The 12,753-nt window shown below is 45.6% G+C and overlaps 1 protein-coding gene across 1 annotated transcript in view; it reads right to left on the reverse strand.

Annotated features, from left to right (window-relative positions):
- MEGF8 (multiple EGF like domains 8) overlaps positions 1-12,753 on the reverse strand; it is a 91,950-nt gene that overhangs the window by 41,288 nt on the left and 37,909 nt on the right. The window contains exons 20-24 of the mRNA XM_083880782.1: positions 11,143-11,274; positions 7,607-7,682; positions 7,017-7,372; positions 5,434-5,660; positions 3,125-3,273 (exon numbers count right to left, since the gene is read on the reverse strand). Coding sequence (XP_083736908.1) covers positions 3,125-3,273; positions 5,434-5,660; positions 7,017-7,372; positions 7,607-7,682; positions 11,143-11,274 — 940 coding nt within the window. The remainder of the gene's footprint in view (positions 1-3,124; positions 3,274-5,433; positions 5,661-7,016; positions 7,373-7,606; positions 7,683-11,142; positions 11,275-12,753) is intronic.

The following is a 12,753-nucleotide window of genomic DNA, read 5'->3' on the forward strand; positions in this document are numbered from 1 at the left end:
ATTTTGGAGCATTTTGTGCTATTTTAGAACAGTTTGGGCCATTCTGGGCTGGTTTGGGGACCCGATTTTTTCCATTTTTGGGCCATTTTGACCAGGATTTTTTTGATTTTTGGCAATTTTGGGCTGTTTTGGGGCTGTTTGAGCCTTTTGGGCTATTTTAGAACAGTTTGGGCCATTCTGGGCTGGTTTGGGACCATTTCAGACCCGATTTTCTCCATTTTTGGGCCATTTTTGGGCCACTTTGAGCCATTTTTGGGTTATTTTTTGGGTCATTTTAGGGTGATTTATTTTGGGGCATTTTGGGTTATTTTAGGGTGGATTTGGGACACTCAGGGAGGATTTTGGGCCATTTTTGGGCCATTTTGGGCCATTTTTGGGCCATTTTGTGACATTTTTGGGTTATTTTAGGGTATTTTGAGCCATTTTTGGGTCATTTTGGGGTTATTTTAGGGCGGGTTTGGGCCATTTTGGGCAATTTTGGGCCATTTTGGGCCATTTTTTGGGTTATTTTAGGGCATTTTGGGCCATTTTGGGCCATTTTTGAGCCATTTTTGGGTTATTTTGGGTTATTTTAGGGCGGGTTTGGGCCATTTTGGGCCATTTTGGGCCATTTTGGGCCATTTTTGGGCCAATTTTGGGGTTATTTTAGGGTTATTTTTGGGTTATTTTGGGGTTATTTATTTTGGGCCATTTTTTTGGGTTATTTTAGGGTATTTTGGGCCATTTTGGGCCAATTTTGGATTATTTTGGGCCACTTTGAGCCATTTTTGGGTTATTTTTTGGGTAATTTTAGGGTGATTTATTTTGGGGCATTTTGGGTTATTTTAGGGTGGATTTGGGACACTCAGGGAGGATTTTGGGCCATTTTTGGGCCATTTTTGGGCCATTTTTGGGTCATTTTGGGCCATTTTTGGGCCATTTTGTGACATTTTTGGGTTATTTTAGGGTATTTTGAGCCATTTTTTGGGTTATTTTAGGGCATTTTGGGCCATTTTGGGCCATTTTTGGGTTATTTTGGGGTTATTTCAGGGTGGGTTTGGGGCATTTTGGGCCATTTTGGGCCATTTTTGAGCCATTTTTGGGGTTTTTTTGGGTTATTTTAGGGTGGGTTTGGGGCATTTTGGGGTTATTTATTTTGGGCCATTTTTTGGGTTATTTTAGGGTATTTTGGGCCATTTTGGGCCATTTTGGGCCAATTTTGGATTATTTTGGGCCACTTTGAGCCATTTTTGGGTTATTTTTTGGGTAATTTTAGGGTGATTTATTTTGGGGCATTTTTGGGTTATTTTAGGGCGGATTTGGGGCACTCAGGGAGGATTTTGAGCCATTTTGGGTTATTTTAGGTTATTCTGGGCTGGTTTTGGGCTATTTAGGGCTGGAATTTTTTGATTTTTGGGTATTTTGAGATGGATTTTTTGTTTCTGGCTATTTTAGTCTGGTTTGGGGCTGTTTGGACCCAATTTTATCCATTTTTGGGCCATTTTGGGCCAGATTTTTTCCATTCTTTGACTATTTTGACCAGGATTTTTTCCATTTTTGGCAATTTTGGGCTGGTTTGGAGCTGTTTTGAGCCTTTTATGGTCTTTTAGGATGGTCTGGGGTATTTTGGGCTGGTTTGGGGCCATTTCTGACCCGATTTTTTCCATTTTTGGCCCATTTCGAACCGGATTTTTTCCATTTTTGGCCCATTTTGACCCCGATTTTTTCCATTTTTGGCCTATTTTAACCCGGATTTTTTTATTTTCGTGTCCTTACCTGGGGTCCCCATAGTACCCCTGCTCACACCTGTCACAGTGGGCCCCCGTGGTGGGGAACAGGCACTGACACTGCCCAGGATTTGGGGCACTTTGGGCCATTTTGGGCCATTTTTAGGCCATTTTGGGCCAATTTTTGGGCCATTTTTTGGCCATTTTTGGGTCATTTTGGGCCATTTCGGGCTATTTTGGGTCATTTTTGGGTTATTTTAGGATGGTTTGGGCTATTCTGGGCTGGTTTGGGGCTATTTAGGGCTGCAATTTTTTCATTTTGGGGTATTTTGAGATGGATTTTTTTGTTTCTGGTTTGGGGCTGTTTCGGACCTGATTTTCTCCATTTTTGGCCCATTTTGACCAGGATTTTTTCCATTTTTGGCAATTTTGGGCTGGTTTGGAGCTGTTTTGAGCCTTTTATGGTCTTTTAGGATGGTCTGGGGTATTTTGGGCTGGTTGGGGGCCATTTCTGACCCGATTTTTTCCATTTTTGGGCCATTTCTGACCCGATTTTCTCCATTTTTGGCCCATTCTGACCCCGATTTTTTCCATTTTTGGCCTATTTTAACCCGGATTTTTTTATTTTTGTGTCCTTACCTGGGATCCCCATAATACCCCTGTTCACACCTGTCACCCTGAGCCCCCGTGGTGGGGAACAGGCACTGACACTGCCCAGGATTTGGGGCACTTTGGGCCATTTTGTGACATTTTTGGGTTATTTTAGGGTATTTTGAGCCATTTTTTGGTTATTTTGGGGTTATTTTAGGGCGGGTTTGGGCCATTTTGGGCCCATTTTGGGGCATTTTGGGCCATTTTGGGGCAATTTTGGGGTTATTTTAGGGAATTTTGGGGCCATTTTGAGCCATTTTTGGGTTATTTTTGGGTCATTTTAGGATGATTTATTTCGGGCCATTTTGGGTTATTTTAGGGTTATTTTTGGGTTATTTTAGGGTTATTTATTTTGGGCCATTTTTTTGGGTTATTTTAGGGTATTTTGGGCCATTTTTTGGGCCATTTTGGGCCATTTTTGGGTTATTTTTTGCGTCATTTTAGGGTGATTTATTTTGGGCTATTTTAGGGTTATTTTAGGGTGAGTTTTGTCCATTTTGGGCCATTTGGGTTATTTTGGGTCATTTTTGGGTTACTGTAGAACACTTTGGGCCATTCTGGGCTGGTTTGGGGCCATTTCTGACCCGATTTTTTCCATTTTTGGCCCATTTCGAACCGGATTTTTTTCCATTTTTGGGCCATTTCGACCCCGATTTTTTCCATTTTTGGCCTATTTTAACCCGGATTTTTTTATTTTCGTGTCCTTACCTGGGATCTCCATAGTACCCCTGCTCACACCTGTCACAGTGAGCCCCCGTGGTGGGTGCCAGGCAGTGGCACAGCCCCGAGTGGGGGTCGCAGAGGCCCCTCTGGGGGTCCCCGTGGCCGTTGCAGCCGCAGGGGCGACACCCCCCGGGACCCCCCGGCCCGAAACTGCCCCGGCGGCAGCGCTGGCACCGAGAGCCCTCCGTCCAGTCTGGGAGAAAAAGGGGAAAAAATGGTTAAAGTGAGAAAAAACTGAGAATTAGAGTGAAAAAATGGGAAAAAACGGGGTTAAAATGGCAAAAAACGGGGTTAAAATGGAAAAAAATGTGAATTTTTTGGGTTAAAACAGGGAAAAATTAGGTTAAAATGTGAATTTTTGGGGTTAAAATAGAGGAAACGGGGTTAAAATGCGGAAAAATGGGGTTTAAATAGGAAAATGGGGTTAAAATGGGGAAAATGGGGTTAAAATGGGAAAAAATGGGGAAAAAATGGGAATTTTTGGGGTTAAAATGGGGGTAAAATGGGAGAAAATGGGGAAAATTGGGATAAAATGGTAAAAATTGAGTTAAAATGGGAAAACTGGTTAAAATGGGAAAAATGGGGTTAAAATGGGAAAAAATGGGATTAAAATGGGATTAAAATGGGAGAAAAATTTACATGGGGAAAAAAGGGGTTAAATGGGTAAAAATGGGATTAAAATGGGGAAAAAAGTGAATTTTTGGGGTTAAAATGGGGATAAAATGGGTTAAAATGGGAGAAAATGGGAAAAAAATTGGGTTGGAATGGGAAAAACGGAGTTAAAATGGGAAAATCTGGGTTAAAACGGGAGGAAATGGGGTTAGAATGAGATAAAATGGGGGGAAAATGGGAAAAATGGGGATTTTTGGGGGGATTTTGGGGTGGAATTTGGGGGATTTTGGGGTCCCAGATTTTCAAGGTTCCTGGGCCAATTTTGGGGAGAATTTGGGATGAATTTTGGGTGAATTTTTGGGTGAATTTGGGGGTGAATTTGGGGATGGAATTTTGGGGTGAATTTTGGGGCTCCCAGGGATGATTTTGGGGTGAATTTTGGGCTGAATTTTGGTGTGTATTTTCCGGATTTTGGGGCTAAATTTGAAGTTTTCAGGGAGAATTTTGGGGTGATTTTTGGGGATTTTGGGATGGAATTTTGGGGTGAATTTTGGGGTCAATTTTGGATGTTTTGGGATGAATTTTGGGGTAAATTTTGGGTCTTTTGGGGTGAATTTTGGGGTGAATTTGGGATGAGTTTGGGGTGAATTTTTGGGTGAATTTTGGATGAATTTTGGGGTGTTTTGTGTTGAATTTTGGGTGTTTTGGGCTGAATTTTGGGGTGAATTTTGGGGCTCCCGGGGCTGATTTTGGGGTGAATTTGGGAATATTTTGGGTGAATTTCAGGGATTTTGGGGTGAATTTGGATCCCGGTGTTTTGATGTCCCAGGGCTGATTTTGGGGGGAATTTTGGGGCAAATTTTGGGTGTTTTGGGGTGAATTTTGGGCTGAATTTTGGGGTAAATTTTGGGCTGAATTTGGGAGTATTTTGGGCTAATTTTGGGGTGAATTTTAGGCTGAATTTGGGGTGAATTTTGGGATGGAATTTTGGGTGGTTTGGGCTGAATTTTGGGTGAAATTTGTTGTGAACTTCGGGTATTTTGGGGTGAATTTTGGGGTGAATTTGGGAGATTTTAGGGCAAATTTGGGCCGATTTTGGGGCGAATTTTGGGGTGAATTTGTGAATATTTTGGGGCAAATTTTGGGCTGATTTTGGGGTGACTTTGGGCTGATTTTGGGGTGATTTTTGGGGTGATTTTAGTGTATTTTGAGCTCACTCTGGCAGAGATCACAGTGCCCTGGGCCCCTGAGTTCACAGGAACTGTGGAAGTTGCAGCCACAGGATTTGGGGGTTTTGGGGTGAATTTCAGGGATTTTGGGGTAAATTTGGGGTGAATTTTGGGGTGGAATTTGGGGGATTTTGGGATGGAATTTTGGGGTAAATTTGGGAGTATTTTGGGGTGTATTTTGGGGTGAATTTCAGGGATTTGGGGATGGAATTTTGGGGTGAATTTTGGGGTGTTTTGTGTTGAATTTTGGGTGAATTTTGGGATGAATTTTGGGGTGAATTTTGGGGTCCCAGGGATGATTTTGGGGTGAATTTTGGGTGTTTTGGGGTGAATTTTGGGATGGAATTTTGGGGTGAATTTTGGGCAGAATTTGGGGTGAATTTTGGGTCAATTAGGCGGATTTGGGGTGGAATTTTGGGGTGATTTTTGGGGATTTTGGGGCAAATTTGGGTCCCATTTTTTTGACGTCCCAGGGCTGATTTTGGGGTGATTTTGGGGTATTTTGAGCTCACTCTGGCAGAGATCACAGTGCCCCGGGCCCTTCAGTTCACAGGAACTGTGGAAGTTGCAGCCACAATCCACCGAGCACTGGGGGGGCTCCAGGGGGGGCTCCAGGGGGTCTCGGGGTCCCCCCAAAGTGGAGTTTTGGGGTCTGGGGTTGGTCCAGCCCAGGTGACAGAGGCAGGTGAAGTTGGGGGGTCCCGAGCAGGAGCCGTGCCCGCAGTCAAAGTAACACCTGGGGGGAAAAATAAAGGGTTAGAGAGGGAAAAAATAAAAATAATTGGATTTTTTGGGGGGTAAAAAAGCCAAAATTCAGAATTCTGGTCGCTCAAAACCAAATTTTTCCCTGTGATTTTTCTCCCCAATTTTTTTGTCTATTTTTTTCACATTTCACCAAGGTTTTACTCCCATTTTCTCCAATTTTTCCCTTTTTTTTTTCTCACTTTTTTTCTATTTTTTTCTCAATTTTTTTCATTTTCCCCCCCCAATTTTGCCAAGTTTACTCCAATTTTCCCCATTTTTTTCCCCAATTTTTTTCCTTTTTTCATCCAATATTTTCCATATTTTCCCCAATTTCCTCCCATTTTTTCCCCAATTTTCCCCATTTTTTCACCCAATTTCCCCAATTTTTTTGCTCTAAATATTTTCCAATTTTCCCCCCGATTTTCCCCATTTTTCCCCAATTTTTTCCCATTTTTCCCCTGAATTTTCCCCATTTTTCTCCCAATTTTCTCCATTTTTTTTCCTCAATTTTTTTCTGTTTTTCCTCCGATTTTTCCCATTTTTTCCCCATTTTTGCTCCAATTTTTTTCCATTTTTGCTTCAATTTTTTTCCATTTCTCCCCAATTTTCCCCATTTCTTCTCCATTTTTCCTCCAATTCTCCCCATTTTTTCCAAATTTTTTCCATTTTTTTCTCAATTTTTTTTCCATTTTTCATCCAATTTTTCTCCATTCTTCCTCCAATTTTCCTCCAATTTTCCTCCAATTTTCCCCATTTTTCCTACAATTTTCCCCATTTTTCCTCAAAATTTTCCTCCAATTTTTCACAATTTTCCCCCATTTTTCCCCATTTTTCCTCCAATTTTTCCTTAATTTTTTTTCATTTTTTCCTCCAATTTTTCCCAATTTCTCCCCATTTTTCGTCTGATTTTCCCCATTTTTTCCCCCAAATTTTCCCCATTTTTTTCCCCAATTTTTCTCCCAATTATCCCTATTTTCTCCCCAATTTTTCCCATTTTTTCCCCAATTTTTCTCATTTTTTCCTCCAATTTTCCCCATTTTTTCCCCAATTTTTCCTCCAATTTTCCCCCATTTTCCTCCAATTTTTCCTCTGATTTTCCCCATTTTTTCCCCATTTTTTCCCCATTTTTTCCCCATTTTTTCTCCATTTTTTCCCCATTTTTTCTCCATTTTTTCTCCAATTTTTCCCCATTTTTTCCCCAATTTTCCCCATTTTTCGTCCAATTTTCGTCCGATTTTTCCCATTTTCGCTCCCCATTTTTCTCTCTATCTCGGCCATTTCTCATCCGATTTTCACACTTTTTTTTTTGTTCTTCCCCATTTTCTCTCCTCATTTTCCCCGTCTTACTCACGTCTGTTCGCAGTTTGTGACTCCATCCCCGCGGAAGCCGCGCTGGCAGCGGCACTGGAAGCTGCCGGGGCTGTTGTGGCACCGCGCCCGGGGGTGACACCGCGCCAGGCCCAGCTCACACTCGTCCACGTCCGGGCACGACCCGTACGACCACGCCGGGTCACTCCCCTGGTCACCCCGGGGGTCACTGGGGTCACTGGGGTCACTGGGGTCACTGGGGTCACTCCGGGGGTCACTGGGGTCACTGGGGTCACTCCGGGGGTCACTGGGGTCACTCTGGGGGTCACTGGGGTCACTGGGGTCACCCTGGGGGTCACTGGGGTCACTCTGGGGGTCACTGGGGTCACTCCGGGGGTCACTGGGGTCACCCTGGGGGTCACTGGGGTCACTGGGGTCACCCCGGGGGTCACTGGGGTCACCCTGGGGGTCACTGGGGTCACTCCGGGGGTCACTGGGGTCACTCCGGGGGTCCAGGGGGTCACTCTGGGGGTCACTGGGGTCACTCTGGGGGTCACTGGGGTCACTGGGGTCACTGGGGTCACTGGGGTCACTCTGGGGGTCCGGGGGGTCACTGGGGTCACCCCGGGTGACGTTGGGGACACTTTGGGTCAAGGCCACGGAGCAGTTGGGGAAATGGTGGGGCCCGGAGAAATCGCCCTCGAGGCATCTGGGGAGGAGAAAATAAAAATTTTGGGGTTTTTTTGAAGCCCCCAGACCCAATTTAAACCCCCCCAGGACCCCCAAAATCCACTTTCCCACATTCCCAGGACCCAAACCCACCCAAAATCCCCCAAATTTGACCCAAAACCCCCCAAAATCCCCCGAAATTTGGGCCCCCCGAAGCCCCCAGACTCATTTGAAGCCCCCAGCCCTAATTTGAGCCCCCAGACCCAATTCAAGTCCTCCCAGGACTCCCAAAATCCACTTCCAGGACCCCAAAAAACTCAGATTTAACCAAAAATCGCCCAATTTTGACCCAAATTCCCCTGAAATTCGGTCCCCCCGAGGCCCCCAGACCCAAATGAAGCCCCCAGCCCCAATTGAAGCCCCCAGACCCAACTGAAGCCCCCCTAGGACCCCCCAAATCCACTTTCCCAAACTTCCATGACCCCAAAAAACCCAAATTTGACCCAAATTCGCCCCAAAATTCCCCAAATTCGACCCAAATTCTCACGGAATTCGGTCCCCCCGAAGCCCCCAGCCCCAATTGAAGCCCCCAGACCCAATTTAACCCCTCCCACGACCCCCAAAATCCACCTTCCCACACTTGCAACACCCCAAAAAGCCCAAATTTGACCCAAATTTGACCCAAAACCCCACAAATTCCCCCGGAATTGGGTCCCCCCGAAGCCCCCCGCCCCAATTGAAGCCCCCAGCCCCAATTGGGACCTGCCGCGGGCGGGGTGGGGGCGGGGCCCGCACCATCCACAGCCGTGCTGGGTCAGACACTCCCGGCAGGAGCCGAGCTGGGAACAGCCCCGGCACTGCGGGGCCGAGTGAACGCTGGAAAACACAGAAAAACATCAAAAATTGTTATTCCAGGAGGTTCAGGACCCCCAAAAACCCCAAAAATGGAGTTGGGACCCCCAAAAACCCGAAAAAAACACCCCAAAAACCCCCAAACCCCAAAAACTGTCCCCAAATCCCTCAAAAAACACCAAAAAACCGCCCCAAAACTGCCTCAAAAATCCCAAAAAAAACCCCCAAAAAACCCCCAAAATCACCCTGGAAACACCAAATGTGGATTTGGGATCCCCAAAAACCTCCAAAATGGAGTTGGGACCCCCAAAATCCCCAAAATCCCCCCAAGGAACAGCCCCGGCACTGCGGGGCCGAGTGAACGCTGAAAACACAGAAAAACATCAAAAATTGTTATTCTGAGAGACTCGGGACCCCCAAAAACCCCAAAAACCCACCCCAGAAACCCCAAAACCCAAAAAAATCCCCCCAGAAACCCCCAAAAACCGCCCCAAAAACCCCAAAAACTGTCCCAAAAACCACCAAAAATCACCCCAAATACCCCCCAAGCCCAAAAACTGCCCCAAAAATCCGCAAAACTACCCCAAAAAACCCTAAAATGGACTTGGGATTCCCAAAATCCCCAAAACTGTCCCAAAAAACCCAAAAAAACCCAAATTCCCCCCCCAGGCACAGCCCCGGCACTGCGGGGCCGAGCGAACGCTGGAAAACACCGAAAACACAGAAAAACACCGAAAATCGTTATTTCAGGAGGTTCAGGAACCCCAAAAACCCCAAAAACCCACCCCAAAACCCTAAAAAAACACCCCAAAAAACCCCAAAAACCACCCCAGAAACCCCAAAACACAAAAAAAATCACCCCAGAAATCCCCAAATCCCCTGAAAACACCAAAAACCGCCCCAAAACTGCCCCAAAAATCCCCAAAAAATCCCAAAAAACCCCCAAAATCACCCTGGAAACACCAAATATGGAGTTGGGACTCCCAAAAACCCAAAAAAAACCCCAAAATCACCCCAAGGAACAGCCCCGGCACTGCGGGGCCGAGTGCACGCTGGAAACACAGAAAAACACAGAAAAATGTCATTCTGAGAGGCTTGGGACCCTCAAAAACCCCAAAAACCCGCCCCAAAAACCCCCAAACCACCCCAGAAACCCCAAAACCCAAAAAAACCACCCCAGAAAACCCCAAAATTCCCTTTAAACCCCCTTAAATTCCCCAAAAAATTCCCTTTAAACCCCCAAAATCCCCCCCAAATCCCCTTAACCCTCCAAATTCCCTCCAAAATTCCCTTTAAACCCCCAAAATCCCCCCCAAAATCCTCTTTAAATCCCATTAAACCCTCCCAAAATTCCCTTTAAACCCCCTTAAATTCCAAAAAAACTCCATTTAAAACCCCTTAAAGCCCCAAAATCCCTCCCAAACCCCCCAAATTTCTTCCAAACCCACCAAACTTTTGGGAAACCCCCCCCAAACCCCCCCAGATTTTGGGAAACCCCCCAAATTTCAGTCTCACCTGTCGGTCCATCCCCTGCACCCCCCAAAATTCCCTTTAAACCCCCCAAAACCCCCCAAATCCCTCCCAAATCACCCAAAATTCCCTTTAAACCCCCTTAAATTCCCAAAAATTCCATTAAAATCCCCCGAACTCCCCCCAGATTTTTGGGGAGTCCCCAAAATCCCCAATTCCCCCCCAAATCCCCCTCCAAAATTCCCTTTAAATCCCATTAAAATCCAAAAAAAATTCCATTTAAAACCCCCCAAACACCCCAAATTTTTGGGGAACCACCCAAATTTTTTTTGCCCCCCCAAATGTGATTGTCACCTGTCGGTCCAGCCCCGGCACCCCCCAAATCCCCCCAAAACCTCCCAAACCCCCAAAATCCCCCCAAAATTCCCCCCCAAAATCCCCCATTATTCTCTTTAGACCCCCAAACCCGCCCAATTTCCCCCCAAAATTCCCTTTGAACCCCCCAAAATCCCCCAAAATTCCCCCCAAATCCCCTTAACCCCCCAAAATCCCTCCCAAAATTCCCTTTAAACCTCCCAAATCCCCCCAAAAGTCCCTTTAAACCCCCAAAATTCCCTTTAAATCCCATTAAACCGCCCCAAAAGTCCCTTTAAACCCCCATAAATCCCCCCAAAATTCCATTTACGTCCCCTCCAAACCCCCCCAAACCCCCTTTAAACCTCCCAAATCCCTCCCAAACCCCCCAAATTTTGGGAACCCCCCAAATTTCATTCTCACCTGTCAGTCCATCCGCGGCACCCCCCAAATCCTCCCAAATCCCCCAAATCCCCCCAAAATCCCCCATTATTCCCTTTAATCCCCCCAAATTTCCCCTAAATCCCCCTAACTCCCCAAAATTCCCTTTAAACCCCCCAAAATTTCCCAAATTCCCCCCTTAACCCTCCAAATTCCCCCCAAAATCCCCTTAACCCTCCAAATTCCCTCCAAAATTCCCTTTAAATCCTCCAAAATCCACATTAAAAATCCCATAAATCCCCAAAAAATTCCATTTAAAACCCCCCAAAATCCCCCTAAAATCCCCCCAAACCCCCCAAATTTCTTCCAAACCCCCCAAATTTTTGGGGAACCCCCTCCAAACCCCCCAGATTTTTGGGAAACCCCCCAAATTTGGGTCTCACCTGTCGGTCCAGCCGCGGCACCCCCCGTAGGGGTCGGTGGCCAGGTAGGAGGCGAAGAGGAAACAGCGCCGGGCCGAGGGACACCAGGCGCACTGGGAGGGCGGGGACAGGCACTCCCAGCACGTCCCGCGGCTGAAAAAGGGACACAACATCACTCAGGGCACGCAAAAAATATTTGGGAATATCCAGAGAAGGTCCACAAAAAAAATCCCGAATTTTTTGAGCCCAGAAAAGCTGAAATTCCCCCCAAAAATGACCCAAAAAAGACCCCAAAATGACTCAAAAGAGCCCCAAAAATGATCCAGAAGAGCCAAAAAAAATCTGAATTTTGAGACCCAAAACCACTCCCCAAAAATATTCCGACCACGCCCCAAAATTTGGGGATGTCCCCAAAAAAATCCCGATTTTTTTGGACCCGAGAAAGTCCCAAAATCGCAAAAAAAAGTACAAAAAATGACCCAAAAATGACCCCAAAATGACCCAAAAGAGCCCTAAAAGAGCCCCAAAAAATTCCAAATTTTGAGACACAAAACCGCTCCCCAAAATTTGGGAATTCTCAGAGATTGTCCCAAAAAACAGGGAATTTTTTGGAGCCCAAAAAAGGCAAATTTGGGGGCGCACTGAGAGGGGGGGGACAGGCACTCCCAGCACGTCCCGCGGCTGAAAAACAGAGGGAAAAATATTTGGGAAGGTCCCCAAAAAATTTGGGAAGGTCCTCAAAAAAATCCCGAATTTTTTGGACCCAAGAAAGTCCCAAAATCGTAAAAAAAAGTACGAAAAAATAGCCAAAAATGGCCCAAAAATGACCCAAAAATGACCCAAAAATGACCAAAAAAATCTGATTTTTTTAGACCCAAGATACCTCCCCAAAATTTGGGAATTTCCCCCCAAAAAATCTTATTTTTTTGAGCCAAGAAAAGTCCCAAAATTCCCCCAAAAAAGCACCAAAACAGCCCCAAAAATGGCCCAAAAGAGCCCAAAAAAATCTGAATTTTGAGACCTAAAACCACTCCCCAAAATACTCAGGCCACGCCCCAAAATATTCAGACCACACCCCAAAATTTGGGAATTTCCCCCCAAAAAAATCCCAAATTTTTTGGACCCAAGAAAGTGCAGAAATTGCAAAAAAGAGTACGAAAAACGACCCAAAAATGACCCCAAAATGACCCAAAACAGCCCCAAAAGAGCCCAAAAAATCTGATTTTTGAGATCTCAGACCACACCTCCAAAATTTGGGGATATCCTAAAAAAAATCCGATTTTTTTTTGAGCCCAAGAAAGTCCCAAAACTCCCCCCAAAAAAGCACCAAAACAGCCCCAAAAATGACCCAATAAACCACCCAAAATGGCCCCAAAAATGACCCAAAAAATCTGATTTTTAGACCCAAGATCCCTCCCCAAAATTTGGGAATATCCCGGAATTTTTGGAGCCCAAAAAAGCCCCAAAAGAGCCCAAAAAAGACAAATTTGGGGACCCTCTGAGAGGGCGGGGACAGGCACTCCCAGCACGTCCCGCGGCTGCAAAAGGGACACAACATCACTCAGGACACGCAAAAAATATTTGGGAATATCCAGAGAAGGTCCACAAAAAAAATCCCGAATTTTTTGAGCC

Source organism: Zosterops lateralis, assembly GCF_965231275.1.
Source record: "Zosterops lateralis genome assembly, chromosome: 31".
In the NCBI taxonomy this organism is placed as follows: Eukaryota; Metazoa; Chordata; class Aves; order Passeriformes; family Zosteropidae; genus Zosterops; species Zosterops lateralis.